We start from the raw sequence: 26,014 nt of genomic DNA, 5'->3' as shown, positions 1-26,014 counted from the left end.
AATTGCATCTATCCGATCAAGTGCATTAAGAAAATGAAGAAAGTTTCGTATCAGAGTCGCGTCGAATCTGGCGCGTTCTCGATCGGAATTTACCCTCCGGTTGTAGTTGTCTCGTGAAAAAAAATTCTCCACCGACCCTCGGTGTCGATTTCCGATCGTTAAGCGAGGTACGGTATCGGCGTAGCCGCGCGTGCCCTCCGCGTAGCGAGCGATAATAGTCGGGGCGAGGTGGGGGGGATTATGGGCACGGAGTCGCGGCGTGAAATTATCGGGCGGCAACGGGAGAGAGCAGAGAGGACGGACCGTTTCGTGGGTTCGAAAGAAGAGCGGGCAAAGGCGATTAGGGGGCGGCAAGACGACGGCTCGTGGCCGCGCCGATCGACAGTAGCGCGAAGCCAGTCCGAGAGAATGACTCGTCGCGCGCGTTTCAGCGTCTTGCGGCTTGCGGCCGTCGTGGCCCTCCTCGCGGCCTGCGTCGCGGCGCTGGCCAAGACAGACATGTACCCGTACGCGATTCCGGGCACCTCGATGCTGGAAACCGACACCAACGGATTGCTCCTATCCGCGGAGATCAAACTGAAGACGCCAATCGCTTTCTACGACAAAATCTACAACGCAATATACGTGAGTAAAAAGCTCCCCGCGAGCCACCAGCTCAACGCGCGCGATTTACGTGAACCTTATCTGCGAGGTTTCGACGTTTGCAAGTCGAAGATCGAGAAGTATCAGGTACCAGGTATAAGCTGGTAACACAGGGCACGGGAGACCCTAGAGAAACGATACTCGATTCCTCTTTACCAAAGACACGATTAGTGACAGTCTGTTATTCGCCGAAAATTCAACCGGATTTTCTCCGTAGAATGTTCCCGACGAATGTGGGTCGCGCGTAAATTTTTGCCCAAAGTGTCCCCCGCCCGTAGTTACGAATTCTATCGCGAATCGTGTTCGGTAACGCGTATTAATAATATCGCGGACCGCGCGTCTATTTTAAACCAACGATTGGAAAGCCGCGCGATTTCGTCCCGAAAAATTATTTGTTATTTTTGTCCGCCCGGCCGTCAGGAATTTCTCCATCGAGCGGCGTGTTTAATTTCGGTCGCTCACAAAAATACACGAGCGAAACCGCGACCGAGGACCGACACCGACCGTCAAAAGGCTCGCGCGCGCGAAACCGTGTAAACAACGCGCGAGCGCGAACGCGTGCCGCTGTTTACACGCGTGGAACGGAGTTCGGGCTGGTAGGGGCACTGGAGATGGTTTATTTAACGTTTTAAATTAAGACGACGGGACAGAGGGGCACGAGGGTGCGCGTCGAACTCGATCGGAACGCGTCGCGGCGCCACGTTCCCGCAAGGGCCACGGTGATTCCTTCGTTGATGCGAATCAGCGCGGAGCTGTGGAAAACTTAGCGGAATGGGGGGACAGAGAGATTCGGTCATCCCCTTAATTCGGCTCGTGGTCTAATCTGCCGTCATCTTCTGGCATGACACGAATTCATTGTCCGCGATGACGGTCAAACGGCCTCAGCCGACGCGCAATCGCTTAATTGCGCTTGGGTCGTCGCACGAGCTCTCCGAGTCACGCGCGCGAACGTCGTCGTTACGCGCGCGGACGATGCTCGTCGCGACGATAAGATTCGCGGAAAGTTCTCGGTGAAAGAGCACCGGGCACCGAGCCAACCGACGCGGAGTATTCTTTGGTAACGGGGGTTGGCGGGGGCGGCCGGGGGCCGGCTCTACCGACTCGGAAAAATGTGCGCCACGGGGGTCCGAGATACTCGGAACGATCAACGTGCTTCGTAAGTGTTCCATGGATTTACAATCGCGGTCTCGTTGCTCGTTTCGACGAACAACCTAGTCGCTTTGCACGTTCGCTGCTATCGTATTCTTAGTTGTTTGCATTTCGATGGGAACTCGCGACTGTAACGCGGATGAAGAGACTTCGAAAACGTTTCTCCTACGTAGCGACTTGAATCCGAGGTGTCTCGATACGCGGAGCAAACGTCGAGTACGCTTTCGAAAGAATTTCTTCTCGATGGTCAATTCTGGTTAACGGACGCTTGCAGTTTGGAAAGATTTCTACTTGATAGTCAAAATCTAGTGTTTCGAACGTAGAAAGGAAAATTCACCTCTTTAATAATGAAACTTATCTCGAACGTAGGTAAAATTAACGATCGAAAAATGATTCTCGTTTATTTTCTTCTCTCGTTCGTCTCGCGTGCTGTACGTAGTTTACCATTAATTGGGTGGGGATCACGGTTACGAATTACCGAAACGCTCGAGACCTTCGGGAAAAGGCCCGAGAGATAAGATTTCCTCGCGGTTTATCTGGGCCAAGTCACGAAGATTTTCGGGAAACCGGGAAAACCTCGAGGGGAGTGGGGACCGAGATAAGGATTAACCGCGAAAAGTGTTGAGTCACGGGCCGCGCAAACACGTCTCAGATTAGAGCAGTCCTGGGGCCAGGACGCGGTGATCTCACTCTTTCCACGAAACGATTCGCCGACGTGCCGAGCAGCGTGAATGAACGTTGATTGCAACCGCGTATCCGGGGGAATCTTCGTTCTAATTGATCCGAGCGAGCCAAGGTGCGTGATCTCATGCGAGACGAGCGTCGTGTTTTCATCGCGCGGAAAGAGCGGGAGAAAAAGGAGAGAAAAATTGAAAAATCGCTCGCGGAAAACGCGCGACGAACGACCAGCCAATTTATACCCGCGACTTCCGAGGAACGGTTCGTCGGGTAATTACTTTAATCGAATGCGAGTGGTTAACGCGATCAACGTGATTCGTTTATCGTGGGAAATTCGCTTTCGGGGATGCGATCCACCATGGAACGGATCGTGCGAATCGACAGAGGGTCTTCCACCCTTCTCGCTTCTTCCCCGAGTGCAACGATGCACCTGCACACTTCAACGAAGTGTACTTTTTTTCGAAACGAAACTGTGAGCTCTTTCTCTCCTTTCGGATAAATCCGCGCGTAAAAAGCCGAAGGTGCGTTCACCGATGCATTAATATTCCGCGAGATATTTCGTATTTGTTTGAAAAAAAAAGAATCACTCACGCTGGCCGGTGTACGTAATGAATTTTCCACGTTGAAATGGAAAATAATCGGTGAAATATTAATACCGCGGTGAACGCGTCCGCTTTGGCGCGCGAGCCGAATAACGAGACGGATCGATTCGCGTAAACAACATTTACAGCTCCGTTTCACGTTCTACGTTCGCAAAACGCGTCCGTCTTTCGAACGAAGAGGCGATCGCGTTTCCTTTTCCAACTCGAAATATCCCAACGGACTTTAGACTCGCGGAATGCTTGGATGATTTTTAACCTCGGTAATTGTGTCATTCTTGGCTATTTAACGCTACTTTCCGCGCTGTTTAACTTTTGAGTCATCTCCCGTTTTGTGAAAAAGAAGAAAAAAAAAAATGCTTCATTCGTAGTTAGTTCGTCGTCAACTGCGTCGGAATTAAATATCTTGTCTCTCGTGGCCGGTGTTGGTCGATCCCGTGGCTCGTTTCCACGGTTAGCGTGTCAACTTCGACGATGATCCTGTCGTCTAAATCATTGGTAATTTTAGCGTTTTGCCGTTCAGGAGCGTAACGACCGTGGAACATTGCCGAGTAGGAAGTCTCGGTGATTTCGATGCTCGGAAACGATCCGTGCGCGTTCGATGCTCGGGAGAGATTCGCTCTCGGGCTCGATCGATATCCACGCGAGGATCCACGAGATCTTCCGATAAATTAAACGTCCAATAAACCTCCGCGCGTACGAGTGACGTGCGTAAATCGTCGCGCGATAGTCCCGTAGCACGTGTTCCCAGGCGATTGCGCGCTTCATTCATCGCGCTCGCTCGATAATTCAATCGGCGTGCCGAATCATCGGCTCGTAATCGATGACGCGTCTCGACATCGAGGTCGCGCGCGAACTCCAGACGGTTCTGGAGGGGATCGATGACGAATAATCACGCGGGGGCTCGTTAACGTCTCGATCCACGCGATAACGCCAGACGTGGATCTTCGTTCGTCGAGATCTCGTCGCGATAGATCGAGATCCCCGCGGCGAACTTACCCGGCTCGGTTTCACTCTGTTGAAAGATGCGTTCCAGCACTCGACTCGGATAAACATTTAACGAGCTCCCCGTTACGCAAACCGCGAGGACCGCGCGATAAATCGAGCCAGACAAGTCCCGTGAAAATTTCCAAACGACAATGCGCGTTCCCGCTAATTAACCGGATAAACGTGAGAGCCGGCGAACCGCCACGGAATTCGTTCGCGCTGACAAAAATAATTGACTAATTTCGGTGGGAACCGGAGACAGGGAAATATTACAGGAGCAACCTCTTTGATATTACCGATGTACGTAACCATTACCGCGTTTCTCGAACTGTGGTGAATTCGACGAATACGAATATTTCCCTTTCGTTGTTTCGCCCAGTGGGAAGGGAAATTTCCGTTTCCAACTTGGAACGTAATATTTTGCAGCACGGATGTTCGAGACGGCGAAACTTTTTCTAAAGATAGAGAGTACTCGGTTAGTTCGTAGAGTAATATTTTAAATTACGCGCGTAAAATTGTAAGAAAATGGTAGCGCGAGTTTGAAAATGTTCGTAATCGTGTAAAACGATTGGTTCCAGAGCTCTCGATTCGGAATTTTTTCCAGGGTAATTTATCGGGTCGAAAATCGCAAGAAGCGACCTACTCGTCGAACCTTCTTCTACGTTCAATTCCCACCGAAATTGATCAATTATTTTCTTCGCGGAAAAAAATAGATTTCCATCGCGATTCGCGGAAACCACGGGAGGTACCTGTTGAGGCTCCGTTTCCTCCGCGACGATACCATCGTCCGTATCGGAAACAACGATGGATACGGAGCGTGCATCAAGATGGACGTTAACGCAACGGGGCGATTTACCGTGTAAACGCTGGCAATTAGCCTTGACGCTTTCCCACATTAGTCAACAGGACGATTTGTGGGAGGAGGTTGCGAAATTCCGCTCGCGACTGGCTTCCAGATCGTCGACGGAGAACAATTATCGGGCTGGAAAATTCTCCGTTAATTCGATTAACCCTGCCCTTGTTCCAGCGAGCATTCCCAATAACGAACTCTTCCGAGCGCGTTCCGAATACAGATTACTCTTGAACGCTGCGGTCTCGAGGTGGGCGAAGAACTTCTCTTCTTTAATAATCTCTGTACAATAATAATTACACGTACTTGAACCGCGGTTAATAACGCTCGCGAGGGATCTTCGTGTTCCGAGATACGAAAACTACGTATCGAAACGAAATTCATTCGCACCTAAAAATTTTCTATTTTGTGCTCCGTATTCTAGTTCGAATATCCCGACTAAATTTCAAGCTGAATTCGTGGATAATTACGATTACCTCTTGTATGTTTGTTCAATCGGTAGGTATTCATATCTCGCGAAAATTTGGAAAAAGTATCGAGTGTATCGCGAAAGTTGAGCGTTTCCTCCATTTCCCGCGAGTTTAAATCGTATTAAAATCCCCGGGAACGTTTCGTGGACGAAGTAATCGTTCCATTGAAACAATTCGTTCCCGGTGTCCCGGTTATCGAGCAACTTACGATCAATTACGAAAGATTAATCGGGCGATCGACCGTACGGGCCAAGTAATCCGCGCTCGCGAGACGGCCCACGCGTATTCGCGGACCACGCGAGCCCTCCCGGCGCAAAAATTTCCTCGCGCGACGGAATTGCGAGCTGTCGCTGTGCCGCTTCGTTGAAACGCGCGAGTCGAAAAAGAAACGAGGATGTTTGCAATGCAAAGCTACGCGCCGATTCCGCGACGAACCCGATTGACACAGATATACGTCGGCGATGTATATCCGCGACGGTCTACTTGGAAGCTCTGCCTACACGACAATCATCTCCATTCCGTCGGTTATCGTCGACGATTCGCAGTCATCAAAATGATTGGGGCCGATTACACGATTGCGTTAGCGCGTGCTGAGACCCGACTTGCTTCTTTTTCTTTTTTTTTTCTTTTTTTTTTTTGCCTCCTCTTTGTCCCGTCTCTCTTTTCGTTGCCCCTCGACGCTTCTCGGGACGCGACTCGACGTCGCGACGACGCGCCGCGAGGAGAATTCAATGAACGCGAGCGAGCATCGCCGCGGAGAGGGGCTGGGCTCGAATCTCGTTATCTCTGTAAAGTGTCCCGTGAAACGATCGAGTTTTCGAGTTTAAACGAGCACGAAGTTGCTATTGAACGCAGTCGCGCGGGAAACCGTTGTTGTTCGCCCTCGGGTGATCGAAACGCTCGCGAAGGACACCATGGGTTTTCGGACCGGAATTCTTCCTTCGTCGACGACGATTCTTTTGGAGAACACGAGGGTGACCTGGTTAAACCTCTTCCTCGAAGATCTCGAATCGTTTGGCGATCATGGATCGTACACTCGTCGTACGGCTCCACGCCGCGCGAGAATTCACCGTCAGCGATCCCTTTCGCGGGGAATCGCGATAATTGCCCCTCTCGGCTCTCCGAGATAACTATTTTTTTTTTTTTTTGCCTTTCGGACGTAACCATTATCCGTAACTGAAGCTTGCAGGAAGACTTAACGCGCTGAATCGCGGCGAGGGTCACTCGGATTTCTTTGATTCGCGCGACATTAACGTTACCGGATCGCGTACGTAATCTCGGACGTAGTTTTCTTCGCGCTGGAGATCCTCTTGAACTCTTCTTAGTTTACGACCGAGACGAATAATCGAGACGAAAGAGCGCGAAATGATTTTCCAATTAACGTGTTCATTTACGTACGGTTACCGCGACGATAAAATACAGCGATCTCTCCCTTCTAGCAACAACGGTTTATTTTTCGTTTAAATTCTACGTGAACCCAGCGATCGATCCGCGAGCGTTTCACCGGTCTCTCGAAATTCGTTTAAAAATTTTTCCCCGACACCCTCTCCCCGCCATCCGCGATGTCGAACGGAAAATTCGTTATCGATGAATCCGATTTCTCCGAACGTGTAGTACAAAAACCGTGATATTTTCACGTATTAATAACCGTAGGAATTAACCGACGATCCACGGATTTTATTTACGGAGCGGCTCGCGCGGTCGTGTTGATCCGCGATTTTATTTCGTCCGAAATGATAATCGCGTTATCCCGATATCTCGAATCCGAGCAACACGGTCCTTCGAAAAAAAACTAGTAATCGTTGTCTCGAACGCGACGTAGACACCGCTGAGAGGATTCCTCGCGGTTGCTAGGATCGGTTTGTTCGCCGTGGGCGCAATCGTCGAGATCAGGAAGAAGAATCGGCGAGCGGGGCCGTGTTTCCGCGCATCGCCTCCGGACGAGTCTCTCCTATCTATTTTCACCGTTTTCTCCGCGGCTGTCCGATTACCGTGGATTACGTGTGTGCGTGTGTGTCATCGGCTCAGCCGCGACCTACGACCCCTGCGATAGCCCCAGCGAGGAGATAGGCGGTGCACGAACGCGCTCGCTGTCTCTCGGTAAAACGCGCGAGAGTGTGAAAACGCTCGACGAGGGAACGTGGCCGTACGACGACCACTCTTCGAGCGTACCACCATCGATTAGCGACGACGATCGCGGACCACGTCGACCAATTATCCCTCGCGGAGATCCTCGAGATCGACCGGCGATCCACACGCCCGATTGCCCTCGATCGTCCCGGCAATTGAAAGCAGCGCGAAAATCGGGCTCGGTCGATCGGAATAATTACGAGGGAAGGGATTCTCTGGTTCCTTTTTTTCGCTCCGGGGACGCGAAATTGGTCCTGCAACGCCGGAGAGCGTCGATCGACCCGCGATCGATCACGAGCGGACGATTAAAGCGAACCGTAGATCGGTCTTGTACCCTTTTTTTTACGCCAAGTCGTCCAAACGATGAGAGAAATTTACCGAGATTTTAAATTTCCTTCCTTTTCTTCCTGGGTCTGAATTACGCGGATTTTTCTTTTTTTTGGTATTCTCGCATCTTTGAACTCAGAATCGATAGTTTAAGGGAAGTGGAAGAGAAGAGGGTTTCTCGATTGCGAGACGTGGGTGTACGATAGGTTCAAAAAAAATTTACCAGCATTGGTGAAACATTGTTTCATTTTTAAAGCAGATCAACAGGTATCGTTTCGAAAGTGTATCGTTCGTGTCACCGTTTCGTAGAAGTATCCGCGTTATAACGTATAGCAATCTCTGCGAAGCGATCGCGGATCGGGTCCACTTTTCATCGGTTATCCGGAGGGTACCATTCTTTCCCCCGGGAGGACTTTCTTTGTCCACCGAACTGGGACAGACTCGCGCATAGAAAGATGAAAAATGAAAATAAGAGAGAAGCGGAGTGGTAGGGAACAGAGTCGAAGATGATTCTCGCGGTGGTACAAGGTGTCCGTTCCATCTCCGCGCGGTGGAATGTCTCGCGTATCGAGAATATCTCGGGCGAATAATTTTTCCACTCTCCTTTGTACCGAACCACGTACGTGGGAATCGTTTCTCGATAGTATCGTTGCTCACGGGACAAAGCAGACGCGCGTATAATTGTTCTCGAGGAAGTAAGATCCATCGTCTCGTCGATTTCTCTTTTCTTTTTTTTTCTCTTTTATTAAATGAACGCAAGTGAGTTACGCGGCAACGTCCACGCCCGAAACGCGTCGCGACGAATCCGACGTAGGGTCAACAACGTCGTTGGATCGTTGCTCCGGCGGTCTAATTCGTGTCAATTCGCGTGACCGGGTCGCTCGTTAAACGATACGCGGGCTGGGTGTTGAATCCGTCGCGGCGCCCCACGATATTAACGCCGTGTGAAAACAATACGAGCGTCGAACCGTTCGACCGAAGTTCCGTGCGGCGCGTGCACCTATTAATGTCCAGAACCGGGACGTGAGAACGACCGAAACGGGACCGGAATTCGGTTGTCGCGTTAAACTTCCCCAGTTAGCGGGCATCGTTGTCATCTGGACGCGCGGGAACGCAGCTTCCGTCTTCCTCGCGAGCGTAGTCGCGCACTCGAGCGCTCGCGTCGACGAGACGCGCGTCGCGGAATGAAAAAGATCGAGCGGGCCGATTTTGCAAAGAGGGTGAAGTTTTCCCGACGTGAAAATTCGGTAACGGTGGACGAGAAACCTGGAACGATATTGTATCGATTTTTTTCTTCGTTCACCTTTTCTCGATCGCGTGAACTCTCGCGCGTAGATGTGCTCGCATTTTGTATCTCGAGGCGAATGAGGATAGCGCGGAACGATTTTGTAAACATCGAGGGTAAAAGGTAGGTCGAAAAACGTGGTGTAACTTTCTTTCGCGCGGGATTCCGCTCCGGAGGGTCTCCGAGTAGAGTGCTCGCGCACTCGGGCGCGCTTCCGCTCGATGAAACTCTCGGTGGATTATTTGTATGTATCTACCACCGCGACGAAGCGCGATGTAACAACGAGCGTGTAGGTTTTTGCAAATTTTGCGATACGATCGAGTTCGAAGTATTTAAATGTGCATTTTGCGTTGCTCGTTCCCCGATTGTTCAAAATTTAATATTCGAGTAGACGAGATTCACGAGAGCTTCGGATATTCTATCGATCGATGTCCCGAATCGCTCGTTAAGCAATCTTTGAAAACCGTTTTCGGACAGTTGGACGTTCACGAACCACTCGACGAGTTCCAGTGTCTCGATCGATGGTACAAACGAGCCATCGAGGAACCCTTTGTATAATATCCGAGCGAACCGTGGAGGCCCCGGAGCGAAAGCTCGAGATGGTTCGTTAGCGCGACTTCAATTTCCGTTTTCGATCTCCGTCGAGGCCGAAAATACGCGCCGCGACGGAATCGGGAACGCTCCAGACGGTGAACATTCGCGTCGAGCGAAAATAGTCTTTCCACGGTGTTTTAATTTCGTCCCGTTAATGACGAGGAACACTTCCCCTGGCCGAGAGGGACAGCTGCTGCTCCCGCGGCGAATGTGGAGCAACGCGCGCGCCTTTCGGTTTAGCCAATTGACGAAACGACGCCAACGCGCCGAGCCGCTGCGCGCCGCGCCGACAGACGCGAGTCTCTCCAGCGAACCCCTTTCGCTGCTCAACGGAACGATCGAATTTGCTTCAAAGAATCTCCCGCTTTCTTTGCGCGGGAAATATCACGGAACGGAAACGAGAATTAAATTGTATACTCGCGTGTCGTTATCGCGAGCGGAGAAACTTTCTCTTAGCATTTTTCTTAGGTTCAGGTACTCGAGGTCCAGGAACTTGAGGTTTAAGAATTTGAAGTTTGGAAATTGAGGTCTAGGAACTTGAGGTCTAAGTACTTGGGGTTAAGGAACTTGAGGTCCGGGAACTTTAGATACAGAAACTTTAGGTACAGGAATTTTAGGTACAGGAACTTTAGGTACAGGAACTTTAGGTACAGGAACTTTAGGTACAGGAACTTTAGGCATAGGAACGTTAGGTACACGAACTTTACGTACACGAACTTTAGGTACAGGAACTTTAGATATAGGAACTTTAGGTACACGAACTTTAGGTCCAAGTACTTGGGGTTCGGGAACATTAGGTCCAGGAACTTGAACTCCAGGAACTTTAAGGTCTAAGAACTTGAACTCCAGGAACTTTAGACCTAGGAACTTTAGGTACAGGAACTTTAGGCATAGGAACTTTAGGTACACGAACTTTAGGTACACGAACTTTAGGTACAGGAACTTCAGATATAGGAACTTTAGGTACACGAACTTTAGGTCCAAGTACTTAGGGTTCGGAAACTTTAGGTCCAGAAACTTGAACTCCAGGAACTTTAAGGTCTAAGAACTTGAACTCCAGGAACTTTAGACCTAGGAACTTGAACTCCAGAAACCTGGGATCCTCTAAAGAATTCTGATTCAAAAAATAACTACTTCCCGCGCGCTCGAAATAAATTACACTCGTTAGAGATAGTCCAGAAGCCAAGCAAGCACTGATCCGCTCGCGCGCCAATGCTGCCTAAGTTGAACAACGATGAAAGAATTCCTAAGGATGATACTTTCGTTTCTTTCGCGATTAAATCTTTCTATTCTGTTCGATCGACGAGGAATCTTTCGAAACCCTTCTTTTCGTATTTCTGAAACGGTTATCCGTGTCTCGGTTGCAGGTAAACGGAAACGGAGTCCTCTCTTTCGCGCGAGCGATGCAGAGGTTCTTCAATATCCCGTTCCCGCTGGACGATCCGGCGATCGCGCCGCTTTACACCCACGTGGACACCAGAAAATCCGGAGGGGTCTATTACGTCGAAACCGATTCACCGGAGATAGTTGCGAGAGCCGGAGGAATGGTTCGTCGAGCGTTCAAGGACGCTGCTGACTTCGTCCCGGCGCACGTGTTCCTGGCCACCTGGCTCGACGTCGGCTACTACAGCGAGGGACACGACAAAGTAAGCGGAACGAACTTTATCCATTTGCCGCTCTCGAGAAACTCGATTCGCGAACGTCTTCTTTAGATCTCCCGTATCTACGATCATTCTCGGAAAGAAAATTACTCGTTCCGATAATACGTCTATAGAAATTAAAAAAGAAAAAAAAACGAAGTCGATTCCAATTTAACAGTCCACGAAACAGAGGATACCTCCAGAGGGTTGAGAATAAATTAAAGAAAAAAAAGGGAAAAAGTCTCTTTCGTTTTTTAGATTCGTAGCAGAGGAAACCGCGACCGAGTTTATTATCCAATGGTACTCTAAATGCGTGCTATGGTATGATAACATTCTCCATTTTGTGAACCGTTAGAATTCAAAGCGACAAAGTGCAAGGTATCCAAAGAAAAAGTGCAATGCGATTGAAAGCGTACTCTTTAGTACGATGCATCGTGATTTATTCTATCGGTAACTTTTCCATCGAAAAGTCGATCAATCACTGAGCTGTTACCGGGATTCTTGATGACGCTGGTTCTCGCAGGTGAATACGTACCAAGTGGCGATCTCTTCGAACGGCACGCATTCCTACGCGGAGATGATCTACCCGAATAACGGGATCCAGTGGATCCAAGGTGAATCGCACCCCAGCGGTCTCCCGGACGCCAAGGCGCAGGCAGGATTTATGAGCGAGGGAAGAATGTACACCTTGAAGGGTTCCGGGACGGATCAGATTCAGAACGTCGACAAGTGAGTCGTGGCAAGGATATCGTCTCCGATCGTTCCCGCTACACGTCGTAAGAACGATTTCCTTTCCAGGTGGTCGAACGTGAACAATCCAGGGGACTGGGTGTTTCAAGTGGGTCGGATCTCCGACGAACAGGACATCAGAGTGCCGGATAACGTCGAAGGTGAGTCGTTGGTGAAAACGCAATCGATCGACATCGAATTCGCGTCGTGCTCCATCCTCTCGTCTCGACCACGACTCTGAACACAGATAGAGCGGTAATGAAATTCCAGCGTGAAAAGTCTAGCGTAATTGTAGCTGAAAGTATTCCAAGAATTCTAGAGCGAACGAAATTAAACGGGAAAAAATTGCAGGGTATAAAAATTCCAACGCGTATCGAGGTTCAAAGGTAGAGAAATTCGAGCGAAAAATCGTAGCGTTAAAAAAAAAGATTACACCGCTAAACTGTTCCAGCCTGAACAAATTTCGGTGCGGGCGTGTTTCGACGCGAAACAAATTCTACCGCAAAAAAAAAAAAAAAAAAAAATATTCCAGGGAAAAATATCGTATGGTTGTAAAGTCGGTACGTGAACGCGAATTCGCGTCGATCGGTTCCATCGACTCGCGAGATTCTCGATCCTCTCTCTCTCTGAACCCGGACTATTTCGGAATAATTACGCTCGGACGATTCTTTATTGCCCAGACGTAAACCTGACGAAACAAGCGGCCAGCTGCAGAACCGGGGCAACGACTTGCCACAGCAAAGCAACGTGCGTGGACTTCGAGGTCGGTTTCTGTTGCGACTGCAAGCAAGGATTCTTCGGGAACGGCAAATCCTGTCAACCGAACGGTAAGAAACGAGACACCCGAAAGACGTAACTTTTTTTAATTACCCGAGGATTTATTCGTGTTCGTCCATGATCGGACACAGAAATCCTTGCAAGGGATCTCTCGGTGCTCGGAGCGACTGTAACCCCCGTTCGAGACTCGCGTCGCGAAATAGACGCGCGTTCTCCGATCTATTCATAGACGACGAGAAGTAGCCGTCTGCTCCTTCGATGACCTCGTAAAAGACCAAAGGCACGAGTCTCCCTCGCACGGACGACGTGGATCCGTATAAATGTTACGAGCTCCTCGTAAACAGGGTAATCTCTGGACGAAAGCAGTCCGTTTCGATACTTCGGAATTTAGATCGTTTGTACGTCTCACGAATATCCGAATATCGTAGCGTCTTTTAGTTAAAAATACCAGTTGGGATCATTTTTGACCCAAAGGTCGTTTCGTGTATCCGAACAGTAGGCCATAGTGAACCTTTCTTTAGCCATATTTGCTCGAGGATGTTCACTCGACGTATATATTTACAACGTTCTTGTCCCTCGATTGGAAACGTCTTCTGTGGGTAACTTTCAATTGAAAAGTTTCGACGGATTGTAAAATATGCGCAGACGTGCCTCTTCGAGTGATTGGACGCATTTCGGGAAAGATCAACGAGGTCGAGTTCCCGTCGCGGGACCTTCAGTGTTACGTGCAAACGAAAGACGGAAGGACTTATACGGCTCTGTCCAGGGTGCTCGATGAAATCGGTGCCAGTTTCCAGCTGTTGGGTAATCTGGGAGGCGTGATCGGCTGGATGTTCGCGAAACCTATCGGCGAAACGAAGAACGGATACGAGCTGACAGGTACTAGTTATTCGTTTGTAATTAATAAATCCTCTTCTCCGGCGTACGAGCTCGCAATTCGAAACTCTATAACAAAGCCAGGGAGGACAGAGTTGAATCTTCTAGATCGTTTACCAGCTGAACAATTTTCTTCCAAGATCCAAAATCCTACACAATGGTTCAGATCTTGTTACTCAATGTTACTCCAAGATTCAAAGTCCCTATAGAACACTTTGGATCTTGGGAAGAAATTGTTTTTAAGCCTTGACGTTGTCCTTTGCCAATAGCTCGATAGGAGTACTCGAATAATCACCCGTTCAAAGACAACTCGCGTAACACGGTCAGTTGCAATAATTTCATCAACGATTCGTCCAGGGGGTCTGTTCAACCACACGGCGGAGCTGACGTTCCCCGCGAGGGAAGAAAAAGTGATCATACGAAGCCAGTACCTCGGTTTGGACATCTTCGGGCAGCTGAAGATGGAGGCGGAGATAGAGGGTACACTACCCGTGTTGGCGAGGGACACCAGGGTCGATTACGGGGACTTCGATGAACTTTACACCAGAGCCCAACCCGGCGTGATACGAGCTCGGAGCGAGAGGACCTGCAAGCTGAACGAGGCTTCCGGTGAACGGCTTCTGAACTTCGTCCTGGACCAGACGTTCACCTATCAGGAGTGTCCATATCTGACGGTCGATCCGGAGGACGACACAACGCGGCTCAAGTACTTCAGAGGCGTAACGACTTACGAGGCCACCGAAGGGATCATACGTTTCGCAGTCAACACGAAAGTTGCGCCTCTGGAGGAGGAGGATCCTTGCATTCAGGGGAGAGAGACATGCACCGATCACAGCAGTTGCGTCGTAGACGGCGACGACTTCAAATGCGTTTGCAATCCTGGGTAAGGTTCTCGAGTATTGAAAAACTTTAATACTTTTCATCTATCGGGCAACTGGAAGGATAGGTGTATCCTAATGGATAGTTTCGAACGGAGCAACTCTTTGTTCAGTATCGTATTGAGTATCATCATTAATTTCGATAGTGATCTATCAAAGTTACTTTTGTAACGATGTCGATGTAAATAATTGTACAATATCTATACCTCGCGCGGTACAGTTTCTCATAGAGTTCAATCGTTCAGAGACTGGAGCTTCGTTCGATCGTCACACTCTAATCGCTCTACAACTGTCGCGCAGATATCAATATTTATACGAAGAAGACGGCAGCGCGATCTGCGTGGACGTGAACGAGTGCACCGCTGGCAACCATATGTGCTCACCTGACGCGCAGTGCATCAACCAGGAGGGCAGTCACACCTGTCAGTGCAGATCGGGTTTCTCCGGTGACGGTCGCGTCTGCGATAGTAAGTTCGTCGAAGAAGCTCGACAAACACCATCGACGAAGTTACCATACCTTGGTAACCAACGTCGACTCGGTCGATAACGATCGACAATCGCTCTGTTTTGCCGATAAATGTGTTCATTCTCTGTTGGCAATGTAGGACTGCCCTCGTGCGAGGATACGCGTTGCAGCGATTACCAACAGTGCGCGATGATCGAGGGCGAGCCAAGATGTATCTGTATGCCAGGTTTCGAGGAGACGGAGAGGGGTTGCTACCCCGTGCAACGGGGTGAGGAAATTGACGAATTTTATCGGTAATCGTTTCTCGAACGAAAATTACCCAAGGAGTATTTTTCGCAGGTTCCTGCGATACCGAGGATAATTGCTCGCCCAATGGCGTCTGCAGTGTCGTCGAGGACAAGCACGTCTGCGTCTGCGCGCAAGGTTTCGTCGGTAAGGTTGCTCGATGATTATCACCTCGCGTGTAATTGCGTTTATTTTTTTAAATCCCTACTTTGGTAACTCGCAAAAGGGAATTATCGTTAACGAACCACTTCACGATAGAAAAATATGTATCAACCATCGTGACACACTTTGGGTCTTGTAAAAATATAGGGGGACCAACTTTTTTCCATATTCTTCGATATAAATAATGCACCTCTCGTTCAAAAGAAATCCATCCCCCGTTCTCACGTCTATCACCCGTACAAAATTTATTACATCCACAATGGTTACTCCGTACGTATCGGTCGCCCTGAACGATGAAAATCTACGATCCCGTGGTAAGAAATAATTGCACTCGACATCGAGATCCCCGCGAAATAATAGTCTGGCAAGGAATTGACCCGCGATCGACCCACGTACCCAAACCACCGTGGTACGTTAGAAAGCAATCTCTGAACACCTTGTTGACTGAAAACCGGTCGTTTCGATCGACGGTTTAACCAGCCAGAAACAATTAAACTCTTCCTAGGAGCCTAGCAGTTAATATCGCCCGGGGTCGCGAACTTTATAAGTAACAAGTTTCACGGTGCCGCGTCGGGTCTTCGTTCGATAGCGGGAAGTTGGAAAGGTACTCCGTGGAAGCAATTCGCGTACACGCCCCGCGTTCGAATTGAATTACAATGGCGGTGGTGGTGGCTATGGTGGTCGTCGGGAGGGGGATTCACCGAGAATCTCGCAGGAAAACCAACGTTTCGAGGTTTCGCGGATCCGCCGACTCCCTACCCTCCCACCGATCCGTTTCACGTGTGTTTTCGTAATCAGCTTCCGTTCCAATGATCGCGATCGTTTCCAGGCGATGGTTACACGTGCACCCGGGAACCGGACGTGACCGTGACCACAACGGACGAACCACCGCCGCAACCGCAGTGCTTGGAGGCGATGTGCTGGTGCCCGGACGGTTGGGAATATCAGAACGACGAATGCGTGCGCCAGAAAGAGGAGGAGAAACACAAAATCGACGACTACGCTCGGGACTGTAAGTATCGAGAAGGTAACCCCGAGAATCACTCGTACCACGAACGACCAATTTAATCGTGCCGAGGTTTCGTTTCGAATTCGTTTCGAATTGGTTCACGTTTTGCCAGAAACCGTCCCTCACCACCCCCTCTAGTTCGTTACTCTTGCCATTCACTTGGGAAAACAGTAAAGAGCCATCGACCTGCACGAGAATTTTTGATCACGAAACTGGAAGTTTTGCAGAAGCTAGCCAATTATTTCCCCCCCTTCTGTCCCGTTTAATCGAATCTTCGATCCTTTGAGAACGCCGAACTTCCCGTATTTTTGAGACAACCGGCCGTGGACTCGATCCATTCGAACTATCCCGAAGTTTGCAATTTCGTTCGTCAAAGCGTAGCCGACTCGGTCGTGCTCCGATGCCCCTGGTATTTTGTAAAATTATTAATTACTTCGCGGGGGAAGGGAAGGATTAAAACTTTCGGAACGACGTTAGTGTACTTTCGAAAGTAATTTTCCTTCTTTGAGAATAATCGTTCCACGGCCCTCGAGTGCGTTGCGAAATCGTAAGCTGTATTTTCGTTGGTATCTCGATTTCGATTTGTTTCTCTCTCCTCGGAAATAAGTTTTCTCGATTCCTTTACGAAACTTTGGAGAAAGCACTCGGTGGTTGGTAATCCTTCGTTGGTTTTCAAAGGATCGACGCGTCCGCATGACGACTAATCGCACGTAGAATACGATTCGAGTATCTCGTGATGAGCATGGAGTCGCGATAGGCGAACCGAGCATCGTTACGGACGTTCTCGCTAACCGCTTGCGACCGAAACGGTTTGCATCGTGCGTTCTAGTATCGGCACGACCGCTCCCGGAATGCCTCGAAGACGACTGCGTGTGTCCCTGGGGATACGATTACGACCGCACGGAGGAGATTTGCGTGCCTCGGCCTGGATACAACCACGAAACCATGGGTCCATCAGGAGTTGACTGTACGACACACCGCCGCTTTCGCTTCCCGCTAATTCGCCCAATTAACAAATTTAATCGCGGCACGAGCGTCACGGCTTCGCGCACACTTTAATTAAGTTTCGCAACACTCGTATTCGATTTCTCCCCCGCCGCGCGCGATTCAATTCGCTCGCCCGACGCATCGACTGTCCCGAAGTCATCGTGCTCGCCGCGTTCCCGATCCGATTCTCAAAGATCGAGATTCTCGCGAACCGATGTGGACGGTTCCCGCGTTCGAATAACGGGGACAGTCGACGCGTTTCGTGAACGCAACTTACGTCTATCCAACGGAAGACGCGCTCCTCTCCCAATGATCGGTCGCAAATTGACGCGAGACGCGAGAAAAAAAAGAAAAAGAAAAAAAACAAAGAAAAAGAAAAGAATTTGTTGAAACGCGACGCGGCCCGGCCCGGCGTCCAAGCGGTGTTATCATAATTGCGCACGCTTGTGTCCAGTATCGTGCAACGTGATGAACAGGTGTCATCCCTACGCCCAGTGTATCTACGTGACGAATACCGCCGACTACGAGTGCATCTGCAACTCCGGTTACGAGGGTGACGGTATAGAGTGCACGAGAACAGGTACGTAGGTACCGCGATACACGCTTATATCCCACCGTTCCGCGAGCGTTTTCGCTTACCGTGCTCGCTCGCCTGGATATTACTATCCACGAAGGTACGTTCGATTGAACATTAACAATGAAACACGGTTCCGTTGTTCTGGCACAGAGGTGTCCTGTTTGGACGTGGACATCTGCGACCCGAACGCGTCCTGCCAGTACGAGGAGCCTGTGGCCAAGTGCGTCTGCAATCCAGGATTCAAGGGACACGGAACCACTTGCAAGCCTATCGGTCATGTCACGCTATGCATTTTTTTTTTCTATTTCTTTTCTCCTTTTCTCTCAATTTTATACCTCGTTCGTCGAAACTTTCTCGAATGTTCCATCGTAGTGATCGATATTAGCGTCAGAGTATCGACGACGATCGTTTCGTAACGTACGATTTCTGGACCCGTAGACGAGTGCAGCAGTAACAACGATTGCCTGGAGAACGAGAGGTGCGCGTACAATCCGACCAGTTCCCGTTACGAGTGCGTCTGCAATCCCGAATACAGCATGGTGGACGGTCGCTGCGTGGTGTCCGATTGCTCGACGAATCCGTCGCAGTGTCACGTGAACGCACGGTGCGTCTCCTCCGGGGGTTGGGGTTACAACTGCGTCTGCATCGAGGGCTACAACGGAGACGGGGTCCATCAGTGCGTCGAGGACCACATCGGGTGCAACGTGCTGAACAACTGCGGATGGAACGCGGTCTGCGGGTACAACCAAACGACCGCGAACTTTGGATGCATCTGTCAACCGGTACGTTCGTCGAATTTAGAGGAGGTTGATTTAGTCGATTGCCACGAAAAGAAAAGAAACTTGTCAATGTCCCGTACCCCTGTCGAACCCCCTGAGCAAACGTTCGAAGTTGAAGATAAAACTAAGAACAGATTTCTGAATATTAAGGCGTACCTTGTACGTATCTCGAAAAATACCAATGGTAGAATAGAGAGAGTCGTAAAGTCTTTCAAGAACACATGCTAGGGAATTTGAGGTAAATTTCATTACGAAAACAGTTGGAACCAGTCAGTTTGGCTGGTTGGTGAATCGAGTGTTAAAGAGGAGTAGAATAGTAGAATAATTGTCTCGGTGTTTATTTCGATGCTTTGTTCAGAGACGTGATTATTGAACAATATGCAATCGCGAAGTAGAAAGTGGAAAAGGACGTTCCCTGTACAGCCACAGCCTAGCTTCGCGACAGTGGAAACGGACAGTGGTCAGACATTGTCTCTCGGTTTACGGCTAAGTTCTCGATTGTCGTTGACAAGAAGAAGGTCTCCGTACGAGCGTGACACCGTGGAATTTTCAGGGTTTTTACGGTGACGGGTTCACGTGTTTGCCCCAATCGTCGTGCAAACACGACTCGACCCTGTGCTCACCGGATGCAACCTGCGTGACGGCCGGGGAGAACCAGTTCGCTTGCGTATGCAACGAGGGTTACATCGGGGACGGGGCCGATTGCAAACCACAGCCGAGACACGAGTCGAACTTCCTCCTGGTGAACCAAGGAATGGCCACGCTCAGGATACCGTTCGCGCCGACGCAAGAGGCACCGGGTAGCCCGATCTACATCGCGTACAAACAAATGGCGATCGCGATCGACATCGATTGTCTGAACGGGAAGGCCTACTCGAGCGACATCACCGGTAGGTAATTCCATCGAGTTTTAAAAACTTGGACAAACGTTGTGGGTGAAAAGATGAATTTTCATCCCCCTCTGGTAGCATCATCGAAAGTAGCTGTGGATAAATCGGTGGCGGTAGTTTAGAGGAAATTGTTGTTTTTCTCTCTTCGAATCACTTGAGAAGAGATCTTTGAGCGATTCATCCTCGTACGAACCCCAAATAACTATTGTACTCGTGCGTGGTCTATGGATATGTATATTTATTATAAATTACAGTGATTACAAAATTTACTTGCGCAGGTAATCAGATAACCGTGTTAAGTTACAACGGATCGATGGCGGAGACGTTCCTGACGAAAGTGAGCAGCCCCGAGGGACTAACCATCGACTGGGTATCCAGAAATATTTTCTGGACCGATTCCGGGAAGATGACGGTGGAGGTGGCCAACCTCGAGACGAAGAAACGCAAGGTCCTCGTTTCGGACGGTCTGGTAAATCCTAGAGGGATAGCGGTTCACCCGTACAGGGGGTAAGTTTTCGAGGAACGTTCCATTGGGAAATTAAAAATGGACGAAATTCGAAACGGGGGTACGGTAATTTTTTCAGGAAGATATTCTGGTCGGATTGGAACCGCGCCTCCCCGAAATTGGAGTGGGCCAACGAGGACGGGACAGGTCGCGCAACCTTCCTTCAAGGGGATTACGTGAAGCTACCGAATTCATTAAGTATCGATTGGGCGACGAATGAGCTGTGCTGGGCGGACGCCGGGACGTTCACGATAAGTAAATACGAACCTCCCATGAAATTTCTCGGCTAATAGACGCCTCCACCCCTCGCCCGCGTAATTCGATAATCCTCCGCCCGTACGTCTATATATATATATACATATTTTCTTTTTTTTTGACTCTTCCTAATCGTTGCAGATTGCATGGAGATCGATAGCAGGGAAATTAACGTGGTCACCAACGCCCTCACTTATCCGTTCGGCTTGGCGATCTCGCAGCAGAATTACTATTGGACCGATTGGAAAACGTGAGTGGTCGATTGATCGATAAAAATCGCGTTGATTCGTTTCGCGAGTGATGGACGAATGGACGTTTCTCTTTATCGTGGACGATTGCTAACGATCTTCGAGAAGAATTTTTTCAAGATCGTAATTTTTATTCGTCCACCACTTGCGAACAGAATCGCATTGGTCGAGTTAAACGGTGGTCCACCCTGTGTACGTTCGTTCTCGTTGGCCACGTTCGTTGCCCGATGTTTGCAAACCTCGATGGAACGCACGGTACAATTAACGGGGTGGTCACCGGGATCGAACGAAACGCGGAAACGGGGTAGATATTTTCAACTCGTTATTCATCGGCCCGCAGACACAAAATCGAGGTCGCGATGAAGAGCACCGGAGACAGGAAGCCGGCCATATCGATACCACCGGGCGGAAGCGGTAAATTATACGGAATAGTCGTCGTTCCTGAGTCATGTCCAAGAGGTAAATCAAATTTTACGTGTTCGTTCCCCTTCCGTAAAATTACGTGCTCGTGACCCCTTCGAAGTGTCGAAAATGGCGGTTGGAGACCGCGTGACCGATGATTCGATCGTCGATTGTTCGTTCACAGTGACCAATGTCTGTCAATACGAGAACGGAAGGTGCAACAAGGACCAATTGTGTCTGCCGGACGGTCAAGGTGGCAGGACTTGCGTGTGCGCGGACGACGCGTCGGGACCTTGCACCGATTCTCATTAAACGACGCTTTTCGTCGTCGAGATCGAGGAGCGAGGACCACGCGAGGATCCGCTTCGAGCAGCGGAGAGGAATACGATCCGGCGGTCATCCGTTGGATCGCGTGTAAATTATAATATTATTCATGGTACGATTAGTTCTTCGTCGTCGATGTTTTCGAGTAACACACTTTTTGTATCTAATGTAACCGACCGCAGCGCGAAGCTGGCTGTACGGTGGCTGCGGCCGAATGGCGCGTTATTTAATAAAAATCTAAGAAACGACCCGAACAATCTTCACCCTCGTTGTCTGCTTCCGGCGTGTGCAACCTCTGCGTTTAGAAGACACGGTAATGTTCTCTGTGAGTTCAGATTCGATCCCTCGAGAAATCGTTTACGATACATATGTTTCTCGCGCCCCATAGAATGATTATTCGACGAACGTACGAAATGTTTCATTTAACGAGGGAAAGGACGACAATCGCCCCAGCGACATCTGTTCCTTTTATCGAGAACGCGAACTAGTTTACACTTTCCAACGTGTACCGATCGAGCACGATGGTTCTCGAGCGCGCGAGGTGGTGTCATCTACGCTCCACGTGGGAACTACGTACCCGAGCGAGCAGAGAACAGCGGAAGCGCGATGAAGAAGAAGAAGAAGAAGAGGAAGAGACGCGGAGCGTAATGTCACGAGCGATTTAGCAACGTTTAAGCAACGTTTGATCGGTGACACGGCAGCGGAAAATTGTCGCGAATAGGTGGCGATAACGAACGAGGTTGGAGGCGGGAGAGGCATCGGGTTCGGCTTTCGAGCAACGGGAGTTCTTTGTTCCCGCGAATAAATAAACTTCCGACGTAATAATGCGAAACTCGGGCTGGAAAGGGTGGCCAATTACCGCGTTCATTATCGCCGCAACAACCGCCCCCGTTTCATTTTCCCTCCTAGATGGTATTACGTTAATAAGCAACTACTCGGAAGCCTAATAAGAAGAGCGCGCGCGGTATAAAAATACAATTTCCCCTCGCCTACGATCAATTATCTTTTTCACGATGGCGGTCGAAGGAAGGAAGAACCGGAAGCGGATAGAAAGATGGGGGGTGAATTCGGAAGAAGGTGAAGGGCGGTGGGGTGATACAAGGGGTTGGAAAATGCCATCCGCATCGTAGTCGCGAGGAGTTCATCGGTGAGGACAATCCCAGCGAAGACAATTGAATCTCCCCTTCCGCGCGATCCCTTTGAACGTTTAATTGGCTGACCGCAAAATCAGACCGGTCGCCGCAGCTCGACGATGCAGTCGAAGGACACGGAAGGGAAGCGAGATAAGACGACCAGTCGAGAAACCGACCAAGGACGTCGAACCTGAGGTTCGGGAACAAGGAGCTCTTTCGGCCAATGTGTCTCCGAGGACTCTTCGAAGGTCCGGTTAAGATTCGGGGAACAGGGAGGGGATAATCAAATTTCTTCCCCTTTTGTCGTACGACTGATAAATTTTCGTCCTTTCGGAAAATTAGATCGGAAGGATTTATTTGAAATTAAAGCTTCGATTCTTTATCGAGGATCCGTTGTTATTGTCAGTACAGTGCTGGTCGTGGAAATTGCATCGCGTCTTAAGAAGCGTTCGTCGAATGTATGGGTATATTGGAACTTTCTGTTTTCTTTAATCATTTATACGATTGCGTATTAATTAGAGACCTTAACCTCAGAAATCTACCTCACGCGTTGTTATTGTACGTTTTGTCTTTCTAATTATTCGCCTTGTCCTCTTGCTTCGTTAGTTTTTAACATCGACGTTCAACCCTGCTTCCGAGTATGTAAATATTGTAAGATAACGAACGTTGCTCCGTTCGCAGTGCTACGACGGAAGTTTACTTCCTGGAAGTTGTACGAGTTTTTAACTCGAATCGATTGACTCGAGCCGATACGAGATAAAACGGGCCCCGCTTTAATATCACTGGCCTGCCTTATAAAACTCTATGACTATACGACGAAGAAGCACACAAGACGACCGAAGAAGTTATTTGGAAGACAAACACGCCATGGAAGCCAATATCGGCAAACGACGGATATTGTTCCGATGAATTTCGACGCAAACTTAGCGATACTTCTCTCTTTGGCCAGGCTGTTATTTAAACTGGATTTTTCGACATGCGTCCGTCGCTTTTAATCGAGGGTTTGAACGACCATTTCTTGAAATCTGAACGTCTGCCACGTAGGGTAAACGTATCGAGTAATTGACCTTGACACGGTGACCGATACTTTCCATATTTTGTGACGAGTAATAAGTTTTAGAGATAGTTTTACGACAGACGAACACATAGTCATAATAGATTTATAGGAATTTCTATGTACTGTCATTAGACACACAATTGACCAAGCAACTTGTTATTAACAAAAGCGAAATGTGTATACGAATATCAATAAAAAGTAAATAAGAGTAGCAATGGAAATATACTTTAGCAAACATTTGTCGTCAATTTCGAGACTTTGGTATCAGGAGTACATGGTACTCGAGAAGGTATGCTTATTCTGTGGATTTTTTGAAATGACGTCATTCAATTATTGGTGAAGTGGTTACACGTATCGATTATCGACTCACAAATGTTATTCACGATGACTTTTCTATCTAGAAAAGTAATTCATTGAATTTCGACTGTTTCAAGTAAAAAGAACAACTTCTACGCGTATTGTGTACATTACGAGAATTAAATAATATATCTAATAGACAATTAATACTTTCCATGCTTTAAAACTTTAAGAAACATGATTTTACTTCGAATCTCGATCAAAATTAATTTCTGAAGGCTAATTAATTATTTATAATGCATAAATGAGATACATATTCTAACATAAATGTTCGAAACATGCGTAAATGTTAATAACAATCGCGTGGATAAACAAAAATTCACCGAAACCGTTCCTCTACGTAAATTTCGCCATATCTTCATATCAAATTAATTTCTGAAGGCTAATTAATTATTTATAATACATAAATGAGATGCATATTGTAACATAAATGTTTAGAATATGCGTAAAAGTTAATCACAATCGCGTGGATGAACAAAAATTCACCGAAACCGTTCCTCTTCGTAAATTTCGCAATATCTTGATGTTTATTTATCGTACTTATTGACAACCGTCATAGGACCATAGTTTAAACAATTGTTAACAATGTCCTACTATAAATAATGGCTTAAAATATCATTTCGTTGAAGTATTCTTTGTTCGCGATGAAAGTTTTCATTTAGGTTCAACCGAAATTGTCAAGGCTACACATATCGATTATCGACTCACAAGTATTCATCGCCATGATTTTTCTATCTAGAAACACGATTAATTGAATTTCGGCGCTTTTAAGTAAGAATACAACTTCTACGCGTATTGTGTAAATTATAAGAATTAAACAAATGTTAAATTAATGTACCAAATAGATAATTATTACTTTTCATGCTGTAAAACTTTACGAAACACGTTTTTACTTCGAATCATGATCAAAATCAATTTCTATAAGTTAAATAATCATTTCTAATGCACAAATAAGATGCACATTGTTCGATTAATATTGCGAACATGCGTAAATGTTAATAACAATCGCGTGGATGAACAAAAATTCACCGAAACCGTTCGCCTTCGCAGATTTTTCAATATCTGGATATTTATTTATCGTACTTATTAACAACCGTTGTAGGACTATAGTTTATACAATTATTAACAATGTCCTGGTATAAATAATGACTTAAAAGCCATGAATTTGTTGAAATATTCGGTTAGATCGAACAAAGACAATCGAAGTAATGGTAAGTGACCTTGTGGTGGGTATATAAGGAGCCCCCGGTTAACGGAATTTTCATTCTCCCGGGAGCCTCCGAGGCGGACGGACGACTTCATTTAGGGTACCTGGAAGGGGGAGGGCCCCCTCTTGGTAACCGGTACTGACCGTCGGTAGGCGGTGGTCAGTACTGGCGACCACTCTTTCAATCCTTCCTTTTTTTTTTAATTTTTTCTTTGTTTGATTTATTTTCTTCATTCTCTGATTTTAATTTGTACTTGTTTTCTCATGTTTATTTTTTTGTCACTGCTTCGTTTATTTTCTTTGTTACTGCACGACTGTATGTAATCACTGACCAACTTCATTTCTATTTTTTCCTTTATTCTATTCAGCTCCTTTAGATAGATGTATCGAAAAACGAAGAACGAAGAGGACTGATGTATTGCATCCTCCGCGGGACTGTTAATTCCAAGTATAGACTAAGTTAGTTTTAAGGCCACCATGTACGAATATCTGTGATCTGCCGAGCAATTATCCAATCTTTAGCTTATTTTTGCTCGCTTGCTCGTTTCTCAGTCCGGCCACCTCTGCTTGTTGCATAAGCAAGTGACCGGCCGTGGAGGTGGTCCGAACGGTCGATCGCCGTCTCTTCTGGTGCGTCCGCTTTGAGAGAGAACATGCTGCGAACACAGGGGCAGGTGTTCACACCGGTCCCTGCGGAAGCCCTTGTTCCATAAGACCCTCTCTTCGTCATCCTCCGTGAGTCAGGTCCACGCTCTGCGTG

General features: G+C 48.2%; 1 protein-coding gene across 3 annotated transcripts; it reads left to right on the top strand.

Moving 5' to 3' along the window:
* Positions 1-319: 319 nt before the first annotated feature.
* Positions 320-21,748, top strand: Ndg (Nidogen). Of its 3 annotated transcripts, XM_076318139.1 has the most exons (21): positions 320-624; positions 11,079-11,357; positions 11,875-12,080; positions 12,150-12,241; positions 12,761-12,907; positions 13,503-13,736; positions 14,091-14,616; positions 14,912-15,078; positions 15,217-15,345; positions 15,417-15,509; positions 16,354-16,536; positions 17,363-17,500; positions 17,975-18,100; positions 18,248-18,370; positions 18,536-18,879; positions 19,430-19,766; positions 20,045-20,273; positions 20,351-20,526; positions 20,668-20,776; positions 21,115-21,233; positions 21,361-21,748. In XM_076318139.1, exons 1-21 carry the CDS (start codon positions 409-411, stop codon positions 21,486-21,488), a joined length of 4,101 nt encoding a protein of 1,366 aa, XP_076174254.1. In that variant the 5' UTR covers positions 320-408; the 3' UTR covers positions 21,489-21,748. The 3 variants fall into 3 exon arrangements, with proteins under 3 accessions (XP_076174254.1, XP_076174257.1, XP_076174255.1); XM_076318140.1 differs by lacking the exon at positions 17,363-17,500 and having other exon boundaries at positions 341-624; XM_076318142.1 differs by lacking the exons at positions 17,363-17,500; positions 17,975-18,100; positions 18,248-18,370.
* Positions 21,749-26,014: the final 4,266 nt, after the last annotated feature.

The sequence above is a fragment of the Ptiloglossa arizonensis genome, chromosome 8 (assembly GCF_051014685.1).
Source record: "Ptiloglossa arizonensis isolate GNS036 chromosome 8, iyPtiAriz1_principal, whole genome shotgun sequence".
Classification (NCBI taxonomy): domain Eukaryota; kingdom Metazoa; phylum Arthropoda; class Insecta; order Hymenoptera; family Colletidae; genus Ptiloglossa; species Ptiloglossa arizonensis.
Note: the sequence above shows the minus strand (reverse complement) of the source record. Positions and strands in the feature narration are given on the sequence as shown.

What these genes read in the sequence shown, in the direction of transcription:
- Ndg (XM_076318139.1), top strand. Translation starts at nt 409, where the DNA reads ATGACTCGTCGCGCGCGTTTCAGCGTCTTGCGGCTTGCGGCCGTCGTG. An exon ending in ACAGCGAGGGACACGACAAA is followed by an intron (nt 11,358 to 11,874) that starts GTAAGCGGAACG and finishes TGGTTCTCGCAG; the next exon opens with GTGAATACGTACCAAGTGGC. An exon ending in TATAGAGTGCACGAGAACAG is followed by an intron (nt 18,101 to 18,247) that starts GTACGTAGGTAC and finishes GTTCTGGCACAG; the next exon opens with AGGTGTCCTGTTTGGACGTG.